At 44.1% G+C, this 25,289-nt stretch overlaps 2 protein-coding genes and 1 long non-coding RNA gene across 4 annotated transcripts; 2 read left to right on the forward strand and 1 right to left on the reverse strand.

The window, feature by feature from the left end:
* Nucleotides 1-1,949: 1,949 nt before the first annotated feature.
* On the forward strand, nucleotides 1,950-10,952 carry KIAA2013 (KIAA2013 ortholog). Of its 2 annotated transcripts, none has more exons than XM_030507561.1 (3): nucleotides 1,950-3,064; nucleotides 3,814-4,667; nucleotides 10,887-10,952. In XM_030507561.1, the coding sequence occupies exons 1-3, from the start codon at nucleotides 2,086-2,088 to the stop codon at nucleotides 10,935-10,937; spliced, it is 1,884 nt and encodes a 627-aa protein (XP_030363421.1). In that variant the 5' UTR covers nucleotides 1,950-2,085; the 3' UTR covers nucleotides 10,938-10,952. The 2 variants fall into 2 exon arrangements, with proteins under 2 accessions (XP_030363421.1, XP_030363423.1); XM_030507563.1 differs by lacking the exon at nucleotides 10,887-10,952 and adding an exon at nucleotides 6,016-7,022.
* On the reverse strand, nucleotides 7,614-11,795 carry LOC115617275. The gene is made up of 3 exons (XR_003994561.1): nucleotides 10,782-11,795; nucleotides 9,170-9,301; nucleotides 7,614-7,897 (listed from the first exon to the last, which is right to left on the reverse strand). It is a non-coding gene; the product is annotated as an uncharacterized LOC115617275 (long non-coding RNA).
* A 1,431-nt stretch (nucleotides 11,796-13,226) lies between these two features.
* On the forward strand, nucleotides 13,227-18,652 carry LOC115617469 (soluble guanylate cyclase 88E-like). Its single transcript, XM_030507984.1, has 6 exons — nucleotides 13,227-13,237; nucleotides 14,048-15,143; nucleotides 16,676-16,810; nucleotides 17,048-17,222; nucleotides 17,669-17,767; nucleotides 18,543-18,652. Exons 2-6 carry the CDS (start codon nucleotides 14,109-14,111, stop codon nucleotides 18,650-18,652), a joined length of 1,554 nt encoding a protein of 517 aa, XP_030363844.1. The 5' UTR covers nucleotides 13,227-13,237; nucleotides 14,048-14,108.
* The last annotated feature ends 6,637 nt before the right edge of the window (nucleotides 18,653-25,289 follow it).

Below are 25,289 nucleotides of genomic sequence, written 5' to 3' on the forward strand. Positions count from 1 at the left end.
CTTTGCTTCCATTACTGAAAGCAGCATTAAGAGATTGCTTATGTTCTCTCTTGTAAGGTGTGAACAATAATATTTACTTGTCTGCAAAGACCTCCAGAATAACAGATGCTGTATAAATGTCACATAGTGTTCTGTGAGACATGACGTAGGTGGAAAGCAATGTTGAAGCCATCGTTGAGTCCTCAGCCATGCCTGAGCTCAGCCCATGCAGCACACACCACAACAGGAAGGTATGAAAGGAGCAGCACTGGGGAGTTCTAGCAGAGGCATGGAAAAGGAGTCGTGCTGGGTGATGGTGTGGCACGTGCACTGAGCTAGCAGGGAAACGCAATGCCTGGAACAGCTGGAAATGTTCAGGGCATCGTAACAGCACTGGCATAATAGAGAAGGCTCCTCACTGCAGAGTTTAGTTTTAATAAAGAATTGGCTGTGTAAAACAGGGAGGCCCAAGTGCTGTTTTCTGTCAAAGAAGAAGTGTGAACCACTTCTTTGAATTAACAGAAATCACAGCTAACATAGGATCCCAATTTTCAAAACAAAACCAAGAAAGTATGATCTTACAGGAGGAAAACCCAAGCACCTTCGAAGGGCCACACTATAGCTGACTAATATGCATAACAGCATCTTCCAAAGAACTACCATTACTATTGTTTTGTTCACTGAGAAAATTCTTAAGTGTGTTCAAAGCACTTTTATTTCCATTCCCTTGCCCCAAATCAGGAATTCCCTCATAATTACCAGGCAAACACAATAGTCCTCATGCTCAAATGATGTACTACAGGCAATAATCTAAGGAAGTATCAGTTCTCCCTAAGATGATGATGCAGGAAACTTCCTTTTGCAAAGCTGCCAGTCTCCCTAAAGAAAAAGGAAGAGATTTAATTAAGATTCCTCCAGTACTTTGCAGGCCCAGACAAAGCCCCTGCTCAACGCTTTAAGCCAGGAGCCCCACCAAAAGTGTTCAGCTCCTCAAATCTCAGGCTGTGACTCAATCTAGAATTGTAAAAATTGCAAGTTTCTCATTTTAATGAAGTTAAATGTCTCCATTGTAAAATGAAAGGGGGGTTTGCACACCAGAAATCATGAATGCATCGTTGTTTATACTGCTGCACTCGGCCTGTCCCTGTCTGACAGCTCTGTTTGCGTTCTGCAGTCATGCCAACCCAGCAAGCCCAATTTCTTTCCCTGCTTCTATGTTTGTACTGCTTTATGCTCTCCAGCTGGAATTGGCTGCCTGTCTTTTTAAGCAGAGGCAGCTGCCAGTGCAGATGTTCCAATGAGTACGTGCAACACGTGCTCCAAGCAAAGCAGCAACTTCCTAAAAACTGGAAAGGATCAGAGCTCGGTGTTGAAAGCAGCCTCAGCACACACGAGACCTTCTGAAGAAACTCCAGCTCTCCTGAAACATGCAAGGGACAGGGTCTGACCCACTGTTCTTACAGATCCTTAGAACTTCCAGTGCCCCCTCACAGATCAAACAGCCCATTTGCAGGAACTAGTTCAGAAGGTGTCTCCTCTGATCCCCTGCACTCAGCTGGTTCACTGGCTCGGTCACACTTCATTGGAACTCACTGTGTTTCCCTATGGCTTGCTCCTGTCTATTGGGAGCTGCACTGGGGTACAAAGCTTCCCACTGCTTGCTGTGCGCACCCAAGTCACATCATCAACTTCTATCTACTGCACAGGGGAATGAGGTTTGATGGAATACAACTCGCTTTCCCACACTGGGCCCTGCTGTGGTAACGAGAGTAAATCGCCACTGGAATTACAGGCAACTCCGGGCAGTGGGCCCGGAACCATGGGAAGAGGCCCGGAGCCATGGGAGTGAACCCGGCTCCGCGGCGTCGACGCGGGCCTGGGGCTCTGCCAAGCGCCTCCTCAAGGGGCGGTGCGATGGGTCTGCCGCAAAGCGCCGCGAAGAGCGGCGAATCTGCCGTACAGCGCGGCGCTTCCGGGCGGCGGCGATGATGGCGGCGTGAGCGTCGCTGCGCCGCGGCGGGATCGGGGCCGGGAAGCGGCCGCGGGGTAACACCGAGGCCGCGGGACGGGGCGGGACGGGGCCCCCGCTTCGCCCCGCCGCCGCCCATGTGGCTGCAGCAGCGGCTGAAGGGGCTGCCGGGGCTGCTCTCCAGCAGCTGGGCGCGGCGGCTGCTGCTGCTCCTGGCGCTGCTGCTCGTCGCCTACTGGTACCTGGGCGCGGCGCGGGCGCGGCGGGGCGCAGGGCGGGGTGCCGAGCCCCGCGGTGCCGCCGCTCTCTGCCTGCAGGCGGCCACGGGCTCCTGGCGGGCTCAGGCCGAGCGCGGCGATGCGCTGCCGCTGCCGGAGGAGGCGGCGGGGGGCGGCGGGCCGGGGCCGGGCCTGGCGCTGGCTGGTAACGGCTTCCTGCTGCTGGACGTGGCCGCCGGCCGCCTCTGGGTGTCGGCGGCGGGATCCGGCGGCGGCCCGGCGCTCGCCACCGAGTATCCGGCGCTGGTGCGGCTGAGGGCGCTGGGCGGGCGCGGCGAAGCGCGGGCAGCGCTGGCGGCGCTGCGGGACGGCGCCGTGCGGCGGGTGCGGTGCGTCCAGACGGGGCCCGGGGCGGGCGCCGGGGACTGCGTGACGGTGCGGGAGGAGGTGGTGGCCCACCGGAGCCGGCCGCATCTCTACCTGCAGCGCATCCGCATTGCCAACCCCACCGAGAGGGTGGCAGCCTTCGAGGCCTCGGCCCCGGCTTCTGCGCCCTCGCTGGGCAGCCGCTTTGCCACCAGCCTGGAGAAGGCGGAGGAGCGGCAGTTCCTGCTCTCCTCTGGTCGCCTGCTGCTGCCTGGGAGCCCCAAGGTGGTGCTTATGGTAGTGGCTGCCAAGAAGCTCGTGAGCCGGGTACAGGTTGCGCCTAAATCCCATTTTGATGAAACCGTACTCTCAGTCGTGTACACCTCAGAGCCCATCGAGGTCTCCAGGCTGGAGGAGACCTTCAGCAAGCTGAGGGAGTCGGCCAAGAAAGAGATGCTGGAGGTGATGCAGATGGGGGTGGAAGATCTTTTCCAGGAGCACCAACAGACCTGGTCTGACCTGTTCATTTCAGGTAAGGAAAGTGATGTTTAACTTCCTTAGAGGTTGCTTTAGAGGGCAGGTGAAAGCTCAGAGACTGGTTGTTGTACGGTCTCCAGAGGCTCTGCTCTTCCTGATGGGTTTCTCTTGGTGCCAGAAGGCATGTTGTGGGATAATAAAATAGCATTCCTAATTTGGAACCCTGCACACTTTACAAAAAGCATTCCTTACATCATAAAGGAAATTATAGAAGAGCATGTCTAATTATAACTTGGATGTGCTGGCTTTCACATCTTCAGGAACTTTACTGATGTGCCCAGCATGTTGGTTGGAAATAGTGACAGTATAAAAGACAGATTTCTTAATTGAAATTAACGAGTGTCCTACAAGGATGCTTTTCATTAAGATTGTAGTGGCCTTGCATAACAAAGTAGCTGCCCAACTAATGTAGGACTTGCTGCTTTATAGCAAGTAAAAAGATAGATGTTCCTTTGACAGGTCATCCTTGCGGAGTCATGGTGACAGCTCCATAAGGCATCTGTTTATCAAACTAGCTTTGCCTTTAGTGGGAGCTTGGCTTTCAAACTCCAAGCAGCAGAGAAAGCATCTGAGGAAAATAAAAGGAAAACATTTTGCTTCAGTGTTTCATAGACAAAGGTTTCTTAGACATTATAAAGAACCCCTGTGTATTGAACAAGTTGCCCATTTGATCTTCTTTTTCTCCTAGTTAATGTCATATTCATATGTGATCCTCTGACTCGTGGTTGTTTTCTTTTATTACAGGGGTTGAAATGAGAAAGATCACAGATGCGCATACACCATCCAGTGAGACTGTTAACATGACCCTCTACTATGTGCTGTCGAGCATGCCAGCTCCTCTGCTGGATCCACTCATCAGTGGTGAGGACAGAGAGAAAATGGAAGCCAGCTTGAACTATGCTGACCACTGCTTCAGTGGCCACGCGACCATGCACGCAGAGAATCTGTGGCCAGCAAAGCTGACCAGTGTCACCCAGATCTTGCAGCTCTCAGACCTGTGGAAGCTCACTCTCCAGAAACGAGGATGCAAGGGTCTTGTGGCAGCTGGTGTCCATGGGCTGATGCAGGGAATGGTGCTTAGTTTTGGGGGTCTGCAGTTCACAGAAAACCATCTTCAGTTTCAGGCTGACCCTGATGTACTTCATAACAGCTATTCCTTACGTGGGATCCATTACAATAAGGACTTGATTAATCTAGCTGTTCTGCTGGATGCAGAAGGAAAGCCCTTCTTGCATGTGTCTGTGAAATTCCAGGACAAGCCAGTGAAACTGTATGCATGTGAGGCAGGCTGTATGAATGAGCCTGTGGAGCTGACCTCAGAGGCACGAGGCCACACGTTCCCCGTCATGGTGACTCAACCCATCACACCACTGCTTTATATATCGACAGATCTGATCCACTTGCAGGACCTGAGACACACACTGCATCTAAAAGCTATTCTGGCTCATGAGGAACACATGGCCAAGCAATACCCAGGCTTACCCTTCCTGTTCTGGTTCAGTGTGGCCTCCTTAATCACATTGTTTCACTTGTTTCTGTTCAAACTCATCTACAATGAATATTGCGGGCCAGGAGCCAAGCCACTCTTCAGGAGTAAGGTATAAGGCTGCTGCTTTTGGCTGCTGTCCACTGAGTGTTGTCAACCTGATTTTCTGTCAGCTGTGCCTAGGGAGGTTCTGTCTTGGACTGTGAGGATTTTCAATCTCTATTGCAACAAGTGATCTGTGACCTCTTCTTGCAAGAAGTAGGATTAGGGCAGGGATTAGAGCAGTAGAGCTCACAAACATTAGAAAAGATATATCCATTGTCCTTAAACATTTGTAAGGCTGCAGATCAAGACAGACACAGCTTTTTCTGTCCTTTTTCCATCCATCAATGTAGGACATTGGTTTTTTTAAGCCAACAGTTGCAGCTGTGTCATGAGATGATGTTTCTTGTTATGCAGTACTGGAGTGCTTGCGAGAGAGCTGCTATACTTGTCTTTACTACTGTGTGGGAGGCGTGCAGGCTTTTCTGCCTGGCTTGAATGTGTGACGTGTCATACAAGAACACACAGACACAAGCTGGTGTTCTTGGGTGAAAGTGCTGACCTGTTGGGACTACTGGTAAATGTTCACAGATTCATAAACACTGTGCAGTCCTCCATCAAACCACATTTACCACCATCATTTTGGGAACGTGCTGAGTTAGTGTTACTCCCATTCAGATGAAATACATAGCCATGTTAAGAAGAGTACTGAGTGCTTTTTACTGTGAGTTTGAGGTTCTGACTTCAAGCTCTACTGCATCTCACTTTGGTGTAAAGAATTGGAAATTCTTGGTTTGAGTTGCCTTAGAAAACTTAGTTGCTAGTAAAAACTTAGCACAAAATAGACAATAGATGGTGAATTGTGCTCAAAAAAAATTGAATAGAGCTGTCAGAGAAAAGGTCTAGCTTTACATTGCGCTGTTTTTTCCAAATTCTAAAAGCAAATTCAATTTTGATAGCTAAGGCTGGACAGAAGGTACTGAACTAAACTTGACAGTCGGTACGTAAGGGGTGTTTTAAAGTGAGCTGGCTGTTTTCCTCTCAGCTAACTGGCTTTGTAATGTTGAGCACTGGAGATCAGGCCAGACCCCAAGCAGGTCTGAATACCTGTCACCCATTGAAAGATTGAGAGTGGAAGGGGCTCGTGGCTAGACAAACCTAGGAAGAGGTAGGGTAGATATGTATATCAAGTACAACTGCAGTTACAAGCCTATGATCATGATCAAAACCTTAATGCAAAAGGAGGAAGTGGTCAGGAAGTAATTCCAATTATTGTGTATTCAGCTGCACCCTGCCATGCATCCCAAAATGTGTCCTTGAAATTATGTCTTTTTTTCACTGCTGTCTATCTGGTTGCCTTTGTCATACACAGACTTGCCTTCTGCCTTTACAAAGTGACTTGTTAACCATTACTACAGGTAACTGTCCCTGACACTATTCTCTGAAATGCCGAGAAGCTTCTCAGCTACACGCCAGGGCTGATGTAACACCTCTTCCTCCTCAACACTGCCTTGCAGTGTACAGCAGACGCGTCTGTTGCCTCGTCTTAATTGGACCTTCTTAAAACGAAGATGATGCAGATCTTGATTCCAGAAGCAGGGGTGAAGGGAAAGGCAGCTGAAGCTCAGGCTCTCTGTAGCAGTAAGCAAGATGAATGGTGTTCAAATAACGCCCTGTTCATTAATTGAATGGGAACATCCCAGTGTCCAAGTGAACTTAGTCCTGCTTTCCACCTCCATTTGCACAGACACCTGACAATTTTGCAGCTGAGAACAAGGACCTTTTGAAAGCAACAATCCCTTTGTGCCTTGTTAAGAGAGGAAACTGAGACTTGGAAGGTGTGGTTATTCAAGAGTTTATCCTAGAAGCTTGTGTAACAGATGTGTCTTTTTCCATGTAAGCTGTTCCGTTCCCCAAGATAAACCCATTTGGTGAAAATACTTGAAGATACCCTAAGTCCTTTGATATTTTGATTTGTTTCTTAATTTTACAGGAAAATAAAGAATGATGCTTCCCTTCACAGAGTTAACAACTAGAAAATTTTAGTGCAACTTCCTTTCTGGTATACATTTTTTAATTTATTGCTGGGGAAGTGGGAGGATGTTAATAATTTTGCCTCCACTTCAGTGACAAGTCAGTCAATTGAACTGTAGATGTCTAAGTGCTGGTAACAGGTTTTTCAGCCTTTTTGACTGTAGAGTGCAAAACTGATTTAATGAAATTGTTTTCTGGCTTTACACTTGGAAATCCTGATCTGCAGGTTTCCTATTCTAAGCATATTGAGACTTTGTGCATTTATTTGTTTTGGCTATGGAGGGGGGGGACGACACATCCCACTTTCTAGTGATTTAAAGGTCTTTTGGTTTTAAAATACCAAAGCTGTTGTTTCTAAATAAATCTCTTTCAGTCTAATCTGATCACTAAACTGTGGTTGGGGTTTTTTTTTTTGGTTGGTTTGTTGTTGTTGGGGTATTTTTCCAGTCTCTGTTCTCTTCTCCCCTTCCTCCCACCCAGTTAAAACAAGCAGAGCCTTATGTTAGATCTGGGGCCAGTACTGATGACAAAAGTGCTTGGATCGAAAACAAATACAGTGTGGAAAATAGTACATAAATGGATTTAGGATGGGGACAGACAATGGGGAAGGCACAATAAGACAGAAAGACACAGGGTGGTGCTAATCTCCATTCCCCTGGCTCTGTGTAACCTTGTTCGATCTTGAGGCATGCAGGCCAGCTGTAGTTTTAGGAACACAGAAATGAACCCAGGGAACAATCAAGCAGCAGAGTTAATGTCCATCCAGCAAGTAACGAATTTGGCACACCTGGTGCTCCCAGTGAAAAGCTACAGCAGGATTTAACTTTGAATTTGTAAATAGTTTCAGATGAAAAGCCTTCCTCAGAAAAGTAGATTTCAGTTCAGTTCAGTTCTGTCTGTTACTTATCTGCAGACCATTCCACTTACTAATTGGTTTAGCATAGTTACTACTGTAGAAGGGAACAGACTGAAAATATGAGGCAATGGATTACATTATAAATTGTGCACTAAGTACACTGTGTATTGAAAGAGTTATTAGGCTTTAACAGAACATACCGGAAGTTCCTGCTCTTTCTTACTGAAGTTCCATGAGCTGCTTAGTCTCTGTGAAACATCTGGCATGAAGATGATAAGACCTTCAGGGTGCTGTTTCCAAGCCACCATGGTATCAGCTGGAGGCTGATGCTTTTGATGTTCACTCAGAACCGCCAACAGTAGGATGCCCACTGAGTCCAAGAAAGATACTTCAGCCTGTTTAGACTAGGCCTGAAAAAGATGATGGATAAGCAATTGTTACATAAAGCAGGAGTGGAACAAAAAAAGGCAAAAAGCTTTCAGAGTGTTTTACATGAAATATATTATGATTCTTATGAGCATTCTCCCAGATAATAAAAGAACTGTTTCAGATTTCCTTTGCAAAGAAAAAAAGGGAAAACCAAAGAATAGGGTTTCTCTATTTAGTGTGCAAGACAGCAGAAGGTCATATTTGTGAAATTGCAGAAATGTTTAAAATCTAAACAAAATTCCATGTTTACAAGCACACCCATAAAACAGGAAAGCTGAAATAGTAACTGAACATCCAAATTTATACTTAATTTTTAGGTGATATTCAATGAAGGTGATAGTGGCATGGAAGTTAAACTGGAAAGTGTGGTATGGTTAGTTTGTAAATTCAAACATTAAGAAGAAAGCCAACTAGTTAATGAAAAAAACAATTTAGAACCTCAATTCTGCACGCAGCTTATCCTGATTTATGCTTTTGTCAGATAATAAATACAAGATGCCAGAACAGAGTTTGGCTGATTCCACTTGAAATTCAGAATGCAGCCTTCTCAAGTGCTATTGTCTGGGTAGGATAATACATTCTTAAGAAGCAGACAAAGCAGCAAAGCATTATATATTTCTGCCTTCCACATGTGTGCTCCAGGCATCTTCTCTCCAAATCAGTACCTACTGTGGAATGGCAGCTATGAAAATCAAGGGACTTGCTGCTTATTGTATTAATAAACATTAAACAGTAGATTAAGTTTGTTTGAAACCTCTAGTTTGGTCTGTATGTACAATACAACTCTGGTTACAAAACTGGCATTATGATATTTGTTTCCGTTCTAAGAAGTTTGCTCCCTCTGTAGGACTTGGTTTATGCTATAGAGATGTTTAGTTTTTAAATAGTAACAGTTTGTCAGGTGAAGATGGAAACATGACAGAGAATGGAAAATATCCATAGTAGAAGGAAAAAAGGAAGAAAGAGACACAATAGTAAGTGTTGCTGTCAAGTAATTGATCTCAAATGTCCAGTAATGAATTAGGACACTTCATTTTGTGGCAGCAGCTCTGTAGAGATCTAAATGTCTGCTCTTGCCTGGTGTGTTCTATTAGTGAAGATGGTTTGCTCTTTTTCATTAACAAGCTGACACTGCATTATACCACAGGTCAGCATGCTGATTTGGGGTGTAAAAATGCCCTATTCTATTCTATTCCAGGGATGTGCTATTGATCTAACAAGGGTGAACAGGGAAGAAAGGAAGTCTGGCTCACCCACTACAGCAGCATTTCTCCATTATCATGGACAGCTGTTTTTTTGTATTGCTTGAAACATCTTCCACTTCAAAGTGATTACAGTTTGGTTTATTGAAGAAGTATGGCATGCTGAAATGCACACAACTTGATCTAGAAAAGAAGATTTGGGTTCTCAGTCAGTGCAAAGTGGTAGTTGCCATTCAGTCACAAAACAAACCAGAACAAAAGAAAAGTTCATGATCATAGGCAGACTCGTACCAGAAGTCAGGTTGGAAGAGGGCTTCCAGAGATCCTCTAATCCAACCCCACTGGTACGTCAGAATCTATCACTGTCTGAATATATCAAACACTGTCACTGTGTCTGATATTAGAATAATCCATTTAACATTTTTCTTCTGAAAACACCACTTACGAACTTTCAAGGCAGTGGGAAAGCAAACAGCTGCTACAGGCAATATGCAACTCTGTTGGATTTTTTAAACCAAGTTATTTATATAGCCTGGATCCAAGGTCCATCTAAACTGTTGTTTGGTTTTATTTTTAGCAACTTTTGCATATAAAAATTTAACCTGGAATCACACAAGTTTTCCATTGGTATCAGTCACATGTCTCGGAGATAAACTAACTGCATTTTAAGTCCCATGTCCCAGAGACAGAAAAGAAGCTATAAAAGGCAATATACAGAAAGCTGTCAGCAGGAAAGTGGACAGTTCTGCAGGGAATAGCCTTCCCGTCCATGGATTTCCCATTGCTTTGAGGGTGGAGGAATCCTTACTGCTTGTGTACTGGTCTCCTTGCTCCCTTGCATCTCTTTCGAATAGCAGTTATACAGCACTTGGCCTAAGTATTTGTGCTACTGTGTCTTACTCTATTTGCAACCCTCTTCACACCCTCCCTTTCTCTTCCTCACTCTCAAATGTGATCAAAGCAATGTCCTACCTGTGCTCACATGCACAAACTCACCAAACACATCACCTTAAGTGACCACATTAAGCTGGCCTGCCTCCCCCTGCTCAAAGCACCCTGGCATCCAACACTGCTAAATGGGGAAGAATACAGAGTAAGTACTTGGCCATTTGCAAAATTGTGGAACAAAATCTTTCAGTACTGCCTTTTCCTTTGTGATTGATTGGGAAAAGGCTCTTGACGCTGCTCAAGATCCCCTCAACCTCAGTGTAGTGAGGTAGTTTATCAAGCCCCACTTCACTCACAGTATGATTTTTCCCTGCGTTCGAGTTTATTTTGCTTGTAATGGGGCTAGTAATACACTAGAGGGCCCTATACTAAGCTTTTAGAAGCTATTGTAACCCAAATGTTAACAGTGTGCAGCCTGGTGAATTTGCTAATCCTAACATACCCTGCTGAATAACTCAAAAGACACATAAGGGAATAGATGAAACGTGAAGAAAATCTCAGAGACTTCAGCAGAAGTGTCAGCCCAACTCAAGAGGCAATTCCCAGAGTGATAAGTAAATTGCAAACTCCTGAACAAAGAGCAGCCCTTCATTTCTCTAACAATGAGACCTTTTCAAGTTAAGACCATCCGTTAAGAATGGAGCTTAGGAATGGCTTATACGGTTCTCCTTTAATACAGCTTCTCCTTTAATACAACCCCTAGGGAGTTTCTTACCTGGAGGGACAGTATCCAGATCCTGGGAGAAATGAGTTAATGTGGTTTTGTTCTTTCTTCAGTGCCAGCTGGCAGTATAATTCCTTTGTTTCTTTTCCCTCACAGCAAATGGAGCTCTTCCAGATGACCTGCAGCAAGGCCTTTTGCTGGTGGTAGATTATGCACTTGCTCCAAGCCTAGCTGCTGGGGAGGCACAGTGAAACCCATCATGGTTTGCACTGGTAGGGATGGAGTCACCTCCACATGTACGGTGAGTCCAGAGAACACCACTTGTAGGGTGTGGTATCAGACACAAACAGGCCTGATGGGACTGAAAGCCTAAAAAACCCCAAGGAGGAGCTATTCACGCTATGACTGCCATTAACTGTGTTTCATCTTCCTCCCAAGGGTCTATGGTGGCCCACTTTACAGCCAAGGTGCTGGTGGCAGGTGAAGGGCATGGTATCATCAGCTTTGCTCCATTCTTGGCTGCAACTGTTATCTCAAGCCTTCTGTCTTCACTCAGGTCTCTGCTGGATCCTGCAGAGAAGGTTCTAGGTGTCACTGCCAGAGAATACAGACACTGTGCTCTTCCTGGGGTTCCCCCTGAGATTTCTGCCACCTACTCAGGGAGCTGTGCCACTTTTGAGCCAAACAGCCAAACCTGTTACTTTATGTACAAGTAACCTCTGTAGACAAGCCCTTACCAGCGCAAACACAATCTCTGCAGTAAAAATAAAGTACTCTTCTTAATAGTTATCCAAACTATTTTCACTTTCAAATAAGTCACAATGTTTAGGAAGGCATTCTCTCTCTGTACTAGCGCTGTATTTATAGTTATGAAGATTTTAGTGGTATGACTTCAGAAGCTTGTATTCATCAATAACACTGACTGTTGCAATTGCATCCTAGAAGGCACCACATCCTGCTCAAGTCAAGTCAATCAATTATTTTTTAATATAAACTTTAATCTAAAAAATTACTGAGATGCAAAATTCTTATTTCAGCTATTTAAATCCTGCATCTTGGATGCAACATGTATTATTCACAAATTCCTGGGTCTCATGATCTGATTTTTCACTTGTTCTACATTTTTGTAGGTTATGGCAACCAACTAACCCAAAGAGAACTGGATGATAGATACCAAGATGGGAAACAGTTTGAATAAAGTCATAATCATGACACCTTTGATCAGAAAGAACTGGGAAATTACACTTTTAACAACAGATTATACCAAATCATACTGCAATATACACTATTTTTCACAAGGTGAAAGAAAAACGTGTCCTTGCCGCTTCTTCCTGTGTATTGTCAAGACTGGAGACTGTGTTTAGTGATAACACTGGAGACCTTTTACAGCCTTTCCCCTGCTTTGGGCTGGAGCTTGCTACCCTCACCTGGGGGAAGATGTGAGCCTGCTGAGAAGAGGCTGAGCAGTAGGAAGAGTCAGAGAGCCACAGAAGCCACCTCGGCGTAGGGGTGACAAAGCAAGGCACAGGCAGGGCGGAAGGCAGCAGGCAGCTGCTGAGCAGGACTCACCGGAGCAAGCAGTGGCGATGCCGCATGGGAAGACAGTACGGATGCAAGCTGGTCCATGCAGGTGAGTGGGGAGAACTGCAAAATGCTTTTACAGACACGTTTTAATACCCTGTGGTCTTGGGACATAGCAAGGAGAAGGGTAAAACCCAGCAGTACCTCTACAGACCCATCTCCTTCATGTCCCCGTTGCTCATTTTTAAGCCGTTCAGATGGTGGATGAAGACCTCAGAACCATCACTGTCGGCTGACAAACAGACACAAATGGGGATTCTTTGCAAAGCACAAGCAGAATCACCACCTTTAGCCTGGTATTAAAAGCCCTATTTATATTTCTTTCATTGTAAGAGAAGTTGGGCAGTATAAAAATCAAGGTGGATTTCTGTTGTGGTTTTCTTCTCCTTCCTGGCACATATATAGGAGGATTTGGGATAAAACGACTGATTAAAAATGGAGCACAAGTGATTCAAAGGTAAGCAATAGGTAAAGATTGGAAGTTCATTGTGAGAACAGAAATGCGTCTGGGTTCAGAGATTAATTTTCCTTGGCTTGCAGTTCCTTTCAGTGAGACATTTTGCATTTGTTACCTTTAGATTGAAAATAAATATATATAAACATATATTGTATTAAATAAATAAGATGTGGCTGTTTATTATCTTTGGGCACTGTCCTTTCAATATTTTCATCTATTTTACAACCATTGACCACCATTCTGCTGCGAAGAGCCCAGCAGAAACTTGTTCTGCCTAATATCAGCCTCTGCTGAGAAATAGCAGGCTTTACTGGGGTTTTATTTATCTTATTAAAAATATAATTTCATGTTTCTGAAAGAATAGGGGATCTGAGGAGGGCTTTTTTCAATTACGTCTACTATGCAGAGGAAAAGAGAAAAGCAAAAAGAAAGATGGAGCTGAGGGGATTGATCATCAACCCAGTCCCAGGTTTGTTCTGTATCAGTGGAAATGAGGGTTGCCCAGTTATTCAGGAGTTGCCAGCTTCAGCATAACATCCCAAGTTGTTTATGTAAGATTGTATTAATGTAAGATTGTAACTGATTAGTAGTTCTAAAAATGAAAACCGTTACTTTGCTGTATGGAGCCTAGGCGTCAATTATGTGCAGCATGAAAGAAGGACAGAAAACTGCAATCATGAAAAACAGTAAAAATCTGATATGCCTCTGCTGTAAAAACTGAAACAAAACTGAAATTTTATTCATTTTCCTTTTGAAATACTTAGACAATCTTTCGGAAATGTCTGAGCTCATTTGAGCATATCAACACAAATTATTAATCATCTGGAAATTCCAACTAAAAACAACTTCTACAAGTTTGATTAAAAAAACCCAACAGTTCCAATTTGTGATCACTGGGATAAGTAACCCACCTTTTCCAGGGTACTTCTATCTAAATGTGGATAGAAATACCACAGAGAATAAAATCTACAGCAAATGATTTAAACATCACAGAAAACCAGTATGATTTTGTTAACGTGTTTCTGCGCCTCTGAGTGTATCATGGAAACAGCCTCTTTACTACAGCTTTTCTTTTAAAACTAAATGTCAGCTGGAACAAAACATCATAAAATATGTCTTGCAATAATGTTCAGCTACTGCATGTTCCCTGTACTTTGTTTCAGAATATAATGAATTGTTAAATATTGCTACTATTTCCAGTCATATTTTCAGGAAGAAACACCCCAGGGATCAGACACCTCAATTCTTTCATTTTTTTGAATTCTTTCTCTTTTTGTAGATGTTCTCCCCCCTCCAATGCCGGTGGTAGAAAAACAGTTCAAAGGATTTTGACAGCATGCATGGTCTCCTTCTGCAGCCTCCTGGGAGCCATTTCTTTTGATTTGAGCAACAGCTTGGAAATATGGAGAAACACAGGGAAAGCCCTTCAGGAACTTGCCTCTTGTGAAAACCTTTGGGCTGTTCACCTCATCTATCTCCTGCAGGAAGAAAGGCACAACTGGCTGTTCCCAGCAGCGGACGAGAGGAACAGATCATTTCATGCTCAGCTCTTGGGGAATTTAAATTCCCTCTGTAGGGCAAGTGAAGCAGAACTGTATTGTGAGAATTGCCAATGCAAAAAGGAGAAAATCTCCGTTTGTAGGTTTTACATCACTGACATGAGACGAAGACTAAATAGCACAGGGGATACTGACGCCACACAGGTGCTGTCCAGAGTGATCTCTGAACTGCTGGAGCATTTCAGTAGTCCCCATCAAGACCTCAAAGCTATGAGATACAATCCTGACTGGGCACACATAGTAGCTTTTAAACTCATCCTTCAAATAAGAGAAGCCTTGCTTAAAGCTCATTTGATGCCAGAAGCTACAAACTTTCAAACAGTACTGCATCAGTTTTTTGCCATTCTGAACTATGCTATCTTCTCATCAGAGAGCGTACGTCAGTGCTGGATGGATAACGTCAATCTGTCACTTCATTTCACCCACTACGAAGGAATCCCTTTTTTCATCCCATTCGTGGGCTCTTATGAATTTGTGTCCACTACCACATTGGTAAAGGGACTGCATTATGCACAGATCTGCCTACTGCAGAAGGGACAGGAAATTCTCCTCAAGAAATCTAAAGAAACAGTCTCCACAATGAGCCTTAAGATCAGTCTGTTAGTGATAGCTTGCCTCATATATCCCATAATCCTGATGTCCTTTAAGCAAATGACAGATTGGATACACAATTATGCCAGGAACCTCAAGGAAAAGACAGAGGACTTGAAAAGGGAGAGGCAGCTAGCTGAGGACCTCTTACACCAGATGTTGCCAAAATCTGTGGCCAAGCAGCTACGGAAACACCAGAAAGTTGAGGCAGAAAACTACGACCAGGTTAGAAAATTGAAAGGATGCTGTCATGAAGGAGAAAAAAGTATTCACCTAAAAAAGCACCTACCTTGCTGCCACTTGAGAAACCTGGTTTTGCACCAATAGCTGAGCGTGGATGGAAATCCAAGGATTCATGATGGGTTTTGGAAAGAGCTGTGCAAAGAGCCATGGAGCAGTTAAGCTGATAGGGAAGGAAGAAGAGCTGAAGTTTCCAGACGTGTAGCTTTAGATGTCAAAGATCCTATATTAGCAAGTTGTCTCCTTTTGGTTTAAGAGCCTACTCATGAGAGCCAGCCAGCAGCATTAGATCATGAGTACCTAGGAGCAAGAATTGAGTTTCCACCTTGTAAAATGGGAAGAATCCCAAAACACCAACACAGGACAAACCCTGTCTGTACTTGTTGGTATTATTTCATAAGCATAAACTGAAAGGAGAACATGGGACTTAGAGAAGGATGAGAGGGACGGATGATCTCATAGCATCAAGTGTGTAGCTGTAACGAAGCCTGTTGACCTAAAACCAAGGGTAGGGTTTGGTCAGAGACCCATTTATGTGCAGCTCTGTCACACAGCATGTGCTGCCTCCTGAATTTAGCAGCTGTGCTGCATAGCCGACAGCCAAAATCCTCCTGCTACAGCAATTGCAATTCTATTCACTCTTCTTGTCCTGGACGCTCCATTACTTTCAGCTGTGAAACACAATAATAAATGTTTGCATTTAATTTGGAGGTGTCATTATCAAAACAACAACCTGTAATTGCACAATTAATTATAATTCACAATAGTCATGACATCAAAAGTAGCTGAACCAAGGCAGGGAGTGAAAAGATGCCTCTTCTGGATTAATTGGAATTACCAAGGATGAATAAAAGACCAATTTTAGCTTAAACACAGACACAGTTCAGGCAGCACAGAGAAGAAACACTGAATTCTTTGCCTACAGCTATAAGGCTCATTTCCCTTCCTCAATTCAGTTATTATGGTTTCTGTGGGTCTTTCTTTTACAAATTTGATTTTCTTTTAAAGTGAGTTTCTCTGTAAAGTACTTGATCATAACAGAGATAAATATCATTTGAAGAGAAACCAAATCCAGTTAATATTTCCTAATACAGCAAGAGCAGAGACAGCAGTTAGGTTTTATTTTGCAGTTTGTTCAGATACCTAGCTGTAATCTCTACCATATCTTAAATCACTTTAAAAGAAAAATCAGGCCGTACTTTAGTAAGTCTGTTGATCACTGCTCACAACATTCAAAGCATTTGACTTTCAGCCTCCCATCTTGCACAAGGTATTCAGAGCAGTGCAGATGATAAAGTTATGCTTCTTTCCAAAGTTTATCTGTCAAAGCAATAGAGAACAATCTGGAGGCAAGACTTTGTCAATTCAGTCTTGTATCTATTAAGTTATGCAACACTGGTTCTATGTGCAGCCTGTGCCTTTGGCTGTTCTGCTTGGAATTTCACAAGTTCCCAAACTCTTCAAAGCCAGTGTTTCCTGGAGACCTGAGCTTCCCACTTTCCTTCTCGCTCTAACAGGTGACCATCTTTTTCTCAGACATCGTGGGGTTCACAAGCATCGCTGCCTCCTGTACTCCCCTGCAAGTTGTTGAGATGCTCAACAATCTCTATGTCTGCTTTGACAGCAGGATTGAGTCTTATGATGTTTACAAGGTGAGTACAAACCTGCAGGCAAGGAATCTGGAAGCTGCTGCAATCTTTCTTACCGTGTTCCTTAGTGAATACCTAATACACCAGGCCAGCTGGCCAAAAGCCATGAAATCCAAAACCTGCCAATCCACAGGGACCACACAGCAAGTGGTGGACAGCTGAGATAGGTTCTATTCTAATCTCCATTTGAAAGTAAAGCTGGGTGCCTGCCACTTAGTGTCACATGCCCCTTCCCATCAGGTGGAAACCATTGGTGATGCCTATATGGTGGTGAGTGGCTTGCCAGAGAGGAATGGCACCAAACATGCTGATGAGATTGCCAAAATGTCTCTGGATCTGGTGGCAGCAGTTCGCCAGGTCATGATCCCTCACATGCCAACGTGCAGACTGCAGCTGCGGGCTGGGATACACACAGGTATGTGGGCTGAGCTGGAGGCATGAGAAAAAGAGAATAAGACACCGTCTAATTATGTGAGGAGAAAAGAATTCCGCATTTCTATACAAGCCATTGACTCCCTGCAGGACCTCGAGGTATTTCTCCTGGTTCCTGGGGTATTTCACCCTGTTACAGTGGCGTGAAATGACTTTTGCTTGCATCAGTGCGGAAAGAGCTGTGAAACAATTTAGTATTGCAAGTGCATCTTCCCCTGATATCAGCACCAATTGGCTACAGCTAATCAAACCATGACTTTTCCCCTTAAGTAAATTCTGTGCAGCCAGGCCCCAGATGCACTGAGTATTCCCAATTCCCACTGCTCTCTGAGGATCCAGAGTGACTAGGAAAGGTGCCTGCATTTGGCATCTCCCTGCACTTTTCCCACTTGTTTCTTATTGGGGTCTCTCTGTGCTGTATTTTCTCAGGACCCTGTGTAGCTGGAGTTGTGGGGTACAAAATGCCTCGATACTGTCTTTTTGGGGACACTGTAAACACAGCATCCCGCATGGAGTCCACCAGCTTGCGTAAGTGACTTGGGCAGCACCATGTGTTCCTTACAGGCCAGTCAGGCTCACATCTACACTCTACATCTCTTGGGTACTGCAGTCAAAGAAAACCCCTAACACCCAAGCTGTGTGTGCACGGCCAAGTGTGAAATAAGGTTTGTACAGGAGAAGGAACATTCTCTGTGGCATATCACAGGCTAGAGAACTACTTACCATAGATCTAAAGAACCAGCACATGCATGACCTGCAATCCCCACTGTCCCTGTACATACACTGGTTATCAAATAAGCAAGAGAAACTCTTGTGTATCCATATGGGCATGTAGAGTCACATGCCCTATGCCATTTCTGGAAAGTGATTGGAAATAAGGGGAGAAAGAGGGTGACAAAAGCCAAATAGGTGAGCTGAGTTTGATTTTAAGAACTTTTAACACAAAGGCATTATTAAGAAACATGATGGCTATATAGAAGAGGGCAGTGCATGCTTTCTTGGTCTAGCCTTTGCTACCAATACTGCCTATTTTAACTGCTGTACAGCGCTGCTGTGAACATACCCAGTTCAGCACTGTGCTGCTCTGTTTTAGCCAACATCTATGTACAGTTGCTGCAGAGTCCTCAGCCAACGTTTAAGCCATCTTTTCTTTCTCTGTGCTTCTTCATTTGTGCTTCTCTGTGCTTCTGACATTTTCCAAAGAGGAAGTAGAAACACTGGACTGATAAATGCAGGAGGGCTGGCATGTGTTCTCTGGGAACAGGGGAATCACTCATTTCTAATGCTCTGCTCTGAACCCTAGCGCAGAAGATCCATATCAGTTCTGCTACATATGATGCCCTTCTCGCAGATGATGCCTATGAAATTGAACTGAGAGGAGAAATTGAAGTCAAGGTAACAGCTTTTCTCTAACTTAGCAACAGTAAAGATGTTCAAGGAAATAGGAAGGAGATATGATAGATTTGGCCATTGCTCTTCTGTGAACTGCAAGTCGATTTTTAACCATAGCCTCAAGGTTCTTTTGCTAATTCAGTTGGAAGTGACTAGACATTACTCCTTCTACTGACAAAAAAGGGTTACTGTGTGCTTTGAAATCCAGCTGTTAAGTCTGCACTTGCATGGAACCTCATGAATATGGTTGAAAGCATTAGGATTCAGTTAAAAAGACACTGATAAGGCTGATTTTAAACCCTTAGCAACACTGCCAGCGACCAGCCTTTCTCTGAGCTAAAAGAATTATTAGCACCCAAACTGCACATAAATTACCATTCTTTCCCCAGAGAGCAGCCACTTTCAAGAAGAAGAGATAACAAATGCAGTACAGGTAGTAGCTCTGGCCATAGTGATTCTCTGCTCTCCTTCATGAAAACAGCTGTTTTCTGCTCTCTCCTCTTCATGTCCCAGGGCAAAGGGAAAATGAAAACCTACTGGCTTCTTGGTAACAAGAACTACAGTGTCCAAAATGACAGCCTGGTGTGTCACTGGAATCCAGCAATCTCCAAGAAAAAGAAGATGGAAAGTAGCCAGGGATCTGTGCAACAAGTAAGGAGGTGACCATTCAGCAGGGTGAGACTTCCTGAGCCGTTCACTAAGGGCTAAGACATGTAGAACTTGCATCTTTGTCCTGCAAGCAGGGCTCTGGTGTGTACAAATACAAGCTCTAACATGTGTTCTTCTCTCCATAGCATAGTGCAAGTGCTGGGGGAGCAGCACTGGCTGAGCAGAGCCCTGCAACGCCCTCTGATGAGCTGAGCCTCAACAGTCACGCCCAAGGGAGTTCCAGACCAGCCCAGACCCCTGGGAAGGTGACCCACAGCACAAGCCAGCAGCAGAGGAATGCCTCTCATCAGAGCTTACACCAGAGCCTCCAGGAGAACCTCGCTTCACTGGGCTCACCTGCCCTGGGGGAAGGTGACAAAGGTGCCAGTTTAGAACACAGGGCACAGCTTGGAAACCCTGGTATTAAAGCAATGCCCAAAATTGAGTTTCTCCCAGGTTTTGTAGGTGAGATGTGACAGGGTAAGAAATGACTGGACTGCCCCAGGCACATTTCTTTGAATAACATTCTCTTTTTGTTCTTAGCCATAATTCACATTTTCAACTAGTATGTTTACTTGGGAACCTAGAACACCAACAGACACTTAGAAAGGTGTCTCTGAACAAGGAGAAGCTACAAAAGTGCAGGTAAAGTTCCATCAGGAGCACAAATGGTAGATAAAATATGTACAGCAATATGACTGCTTTCACTCCATCCAGTAAAGCTACTCTGGATTGATATTTGCAGGTGACACAGAATCTAGCCATTGAAGTCCAGACATAGTGAGGACACTTTCAGAACCTGAGTCAGCTTATTTCAAGCTTATTGTACAAACTATCACTTGAAAAACATGCATAACTGTAGATGGTAGGAAATGGAGTAGTTAGAACCTGATGGAAGAGAGGCTAATAACTCTTTGATCATTGTTTCAGAGATACAAATGAAGAGGAAACAATATTAAGTTACTTCTATTGAGTCTCTGCAGCACTTTGTCTTTCCGGCTCTTCTTCACTACAGAGGAATCTCCGCTCCATACGTGTATTTTCTCCTTTATCCAATCACCAAGGAGTTGATGGAGAGACAAAGATGCAGTCTAGCTGTATGGAAGACATTAGAAGGACAAGCTATTTCTATCATCAAATTGCAATTTGCTTTTCTTTCTTTGATGGAGGAAGAGGCACCTCCACAGTGATAGCAAATTCCTCTTTATGTATGACTCAGAGAAATCAAAGCAAACTGCATTACTTCCTGACATTAACAAATAGTAACTCTACAAAGGATTCAATTCATTTGTAAGTGAGCTGCACATATTAAACCTATCCTGATAGCCACCTTTGAGCAATTCCAGAGTGAGGGAGCCATTCTGATGGGAACAGAAGCACAAGGTGGGGTGAGGATCTCCTCTCCCATTCGACAGGTTCATGCAGAGCATTACTACTGTATAAGAAAAAGATATTAGCAGATTAAAGTTCTTTTTAAGGGAGACAAGGCAGTGCCTAATGGTTGCAAAGGGTAACAAAACCAAAGGTGTGTATTTAAGAGGAATTTGAGTTTGGAAAGTTGCAATTGGTCTTTGTTTTTTACTTTCTTTTTACCAAAATAAAAGTAGTTTTATGAGCTTCAAAGGAAGCTGGTTGAGGTGTCTTTTTGTCATTCACTTGCCTAGTAAGAACAACTGAAATGCCACATATAAGTTGTCTCCTTACAGAATGAAAGCCAAGAGCTGCTCCTTTCAGTCGGCTCAGGGAAAGTCACTGTAGGAGTGTCTGTATGGCTCTGTGTAGAGCAAGCTTAGCCCGAGGTGATGAGGACAACTTGCAATCAAGTGAAGTGCTAGGGCCTGAACAACAGGCCCAAGCCAGAGTTGACTTATAGATGAATCGTGTACATCGTGTGATCACTGCCCTTTGTACTAGTTGACATAATATTAAGACATAATGATAAACCGCTGATGCTGATGTTTTGATAAACCTTATATAAACCTTATATAAACCTTATATAAACTCAATAAACCGCTTATGCTAGCTGTTTTAATACTAGAATGGATACTATAGGTCTGATGACTCTTGCGAAGATTCTGTGCAACTGTCTGCAAGGATCTTGTGCAATTGTCTGCAAGGTATTTTAGGCAACCCACCAACCGTGCCCTGGGCTCTGGCCGAGCTCTGGGCTCGCTTGATCAGGAGGTGTACCGCCAGGTATTTCTGCACAAAAGAATATGCAAGTCATTCTGACTTGCTAATTTGTGTCTACAAAAGCTGGACCGTCTTGCAGTGACTTTGGAGATCTCCTCTACGGTGGATGCACTGCGTAGAACTTCCCAATTGCCAGGAGAGGTTCCCCAAATCCTTGCTGCAACAGGGGCTCCCCAGCGACTGCAGATCTGGATGATGGTAACATATTTAGGCAATTGGTGATATATCTTTTTCTTAATCGCTATTCTCTTTCTCTTACAGCAATGATTAAGTGCATTGCCTTGCTTATTTTGTTTGTTGCGTAAACCTAGAGCATAGCAAGCTAATTGTGTTATCAAACATATAATTTTGTTTCTATATTATCTTAGTATTAATAGTAAAATACGATCATTCTTTACGTCGGTGTCTGTGTCCTTCCTATCGCCCCTGTCCATTAGCAAAACATCAAGAGCTGCGGATCTCCAAAGGGCAGCTGAAGAACTATTTGGTCTTGTAGATAAGGAGGCTGAAATATTCACAGTAAATGTAAAAAGCATGTTTCTACATGAAAAAGAATGAGCCACAGAACCAACTACAGCACTAGTGTCTTATGAATCAAGATGAGGTGTTGCTCTAAAAATATATTCACCAGTTCAAGCAAGAACTCCTGCAGGATTTTGCTTCAATAATCACAATAGTCACTCCAGTCTCACAGCTTATAAAAACCTAACAAGATAAGACATTTTGTGCATCTCCAGCACAACTTCCCTTCCCACCTCCCTAGTTCTCAGAACTTGTCTACATGGAATATTTACATAGATGAGAATACAATTGCATTTGTGTTAAAAGATATCACAGAAAGCCATGAGGAAAACAAATCAAACACTTCAATAACTTTTTTAAGTCAGTCTCTTGAATCCAAGGGGATGCTGGTGTGTTGATTTTAAATGCTTGATGATGGTATTACTGGAGATGTGCGGAAGCTGTGCAGGCATGCTCACACAGCATTAAACACACAATCACACATAGTCAAAACCACCTGCATAAATCCAGGTTGATGCCCAGCACTGATACTGAAAGGCTGGAATCCTTTCATCTGGTTCCTGTCAGCACTCAGCAAGCAGGATCAAATATGTATAAAAAAAAAACCAGGAAAGGAAGGATAGAGATAAGTGTTGAGGAGCTGTGACTTTCAAGTCAGAGAAGGAAAATGCCTCAGGTGCACATATCCCTTCACAAGCAGGCATGAAAGAAACACCACTGGGGAGAAGGAAAGGGCCAGCTGGGTACTGCAGGGCAGCTTGAGGTCCCGGGAGCCCTGTGCTGCCTCTAATTGTTATGAAAATCCTGGGTTAAGATCAGAAGCAAATTATTTGCATGGAAAATTGAGCCTGTTCTGATCTTCAGAGGCTGCAGGGTGGGTTTTTAATTTAGAAAATAGGAGAAAATGGCCTCATGTGCTTGATGATAGGCGGCAATTAGTGTTTATTAACAAAATATGCTTTGGTTCAACTCTGAATAGTCCCTCTCCAGAGAGGGAACAAGAGATGAGCTGCTTTCTATGCATACGGCTGATACTTTGATATGGTGGCTTGGTGTTCAAAATTTTTTGGGTTGCCTATTATCTAACATACAACAAACCTTGAAGTGGATGAAGTCTGAGGTTCTACCAGGTTATCAGTTTAGCCATCCTGCACCAATCATACTGCTGAAGTACATGCGGAGCAGAGCCTGGAAAATAAGCTGTCGCGGTTCTCTGAGCAGATCTAGAAACAAGAGTCTCTGTTTCCCTCTTCAGCCAGGCTGCTCACACTTGAATTCTCACAAGGCCAGAGCAGGGCAGTACAATCATCATCATGTTCCCAGACTGAACGCCAGGTGTCATTACAGGCCTGCCTGAAAAATGGTGCATCCACAGTCCTTGCTTGAAGCATCCTTTTGGACTGCCAAGAGAGGACTGGATTCGAGTAACACACACCCACTTCGCTACAAGCAGTGAAAGGAGGAGAAGGGAATGTCACTGAGTTGCCACAGCATGTTCCTCTTGAGATGGGGAAGGGCGGATAAGCAAGACGAGCAAAAACAAATCTTTTAAGACAAGGCATGAAATGGGAATGTGCCCTTGAAACCAGAGAACAGGTAAAAAGGGAGACAGTTGAAATAGAAAAGAGCACATATCCTGAAGTATTCATCAGCTGATTCCCAAACCCACTCTGGCAATGGCTGTTCCATACTCTCATACATTCCAGAACAGTTGGGATGATCTCTATGGCCCAGATGCAGAAATGGAAGCAAAAAAAAAAGAAAAAGTCAAGGCTGAGCACTCAACTCTGATAACAAGTTGACCTCCAGTAAGCTACCTAACCTGTGGGCTCTATACTGCTTTTCAGGGTGTTGAGAAGCTTGTTATTGAAAATGTGTCAAAATGAGAGGGGGAAAGCTGGAAACAAAAATAGTTTATTGAAATAAATCAGTTTGACAAAGTTCTTGCCAGTGACATTTCCAAAGATCCTGGATGATACTGCTGAAGAAAGAGAGCAAAAGCTACTCCAGACTGTGCAGCAGTTGGGGTAATTCAGGTGCTCACCCAGAATGGAGAAGTCCTGTCCCTCAAGTCCCTTCTGTCCTTCCAGTAATGTGCTGGCACACTCCCAGCTCCTGCTGGGATGCTCAGCACATGAAGCCCTACTGCCACTTTTGTTCTCATCCATTAAAGCCCAGCTGGAGTCAGGCGCCAGGGGTTTGGCCTTTCGAGTATTCAATAACACCAGCCTCTTTGCATGTACCTTATGTGAGCCAAGAGTATTTTTAGTCCTCAGCTGAATGATGGCAAGCTGGGAAGCTCCCCTGGCTAATAGCCTTGCACCCTGCAGAGGTCAGGCCATATTCCCAACCACTCTGGCAAGCCCCAGGTAACAGCCTCAGGGGTTATTGTGCTTTGTCTCACGTGCCTATTATCAGAACTGCTCAGAAAAGGCCCCATGGACAAGTCAGGCTGGGATCTGGTTAGATCCCCAAGGGCTTTTTGCCTTTTCCTATTTATCCTTCAAGACATGGTGCACTGGAGACTGCAGGGAGTCCATTAGCTGATCAACTGACCTGCAGATACAAGGAACTGCTTAATTAGCAGGTCTATAGGAACATAGAGGGGGAGTATATCACTCCCAAGAGAGTGACACAAAGACAACAGCTGCCTGGAAATGTTTTTTCCTTTCCTATTTAGAGAGTTCTTTAAAGATGTGGCTTTTTGCTCTCCACTAATTAAAAACAGCAGTTGAGGCTTGCATTGATCCTTCAGAACAAGAGCTCGCATATTCAAGTTCATGGAAACAGTGAAAGGCGGGAGCATAAAACCCCAGTGATTCTGTGCACTTTGTGCTCCTTGTCCTCATTTCACAGTAATTCTTACTTCTTGAATAAGAGCTTTTTACTTGTTCTCAAAGCAGGTCACTGCAGCACATGCCCTTCAAGGACAGCCCAGACAGATACAAACTGACTCTGCTATAGGATCAGAATCACAGTTTATTGCCTCCTGGGCCAGTGCTCATCTAGTTAGGCCCCAAAAAGAAAGGATGGTGGTGAGAGCAATTGTCCTAGGCAAACCACAGCAGACACTGAGCAAGTCCATTCACTATACTTCTAAATGTCATATCTGGCTGCAGACAGTCCAGAAAACAAGAAATTACTTCTATTGCAAAGTCCTTGAAATACAGAACAACTCATCCATGTTGGACCAGATCCATACAACTTTGTGATGCGCATCACCTGAGTGTCTTCCTCTGGAATATTCCTGTCCTGCTGAGCTCCGTATGGGTCTAACAGTGGCAGCAGTTTCCCC

This window comes from Strigops habroptila, chromosome 16 (assembly GCF_004027225.2).
Source record: "Strigops habroptila isolate Jane chromosome 16, bStrHab1.2.pri, whole genome shotgun sequence".
Classification (NCBI taxonomy): domain Eukaryota; kingdom Metazoa; phylum Chordata; class Aves; order Psittaciformes; family Psittacidae; genus Strigops; species Strigops habroptila.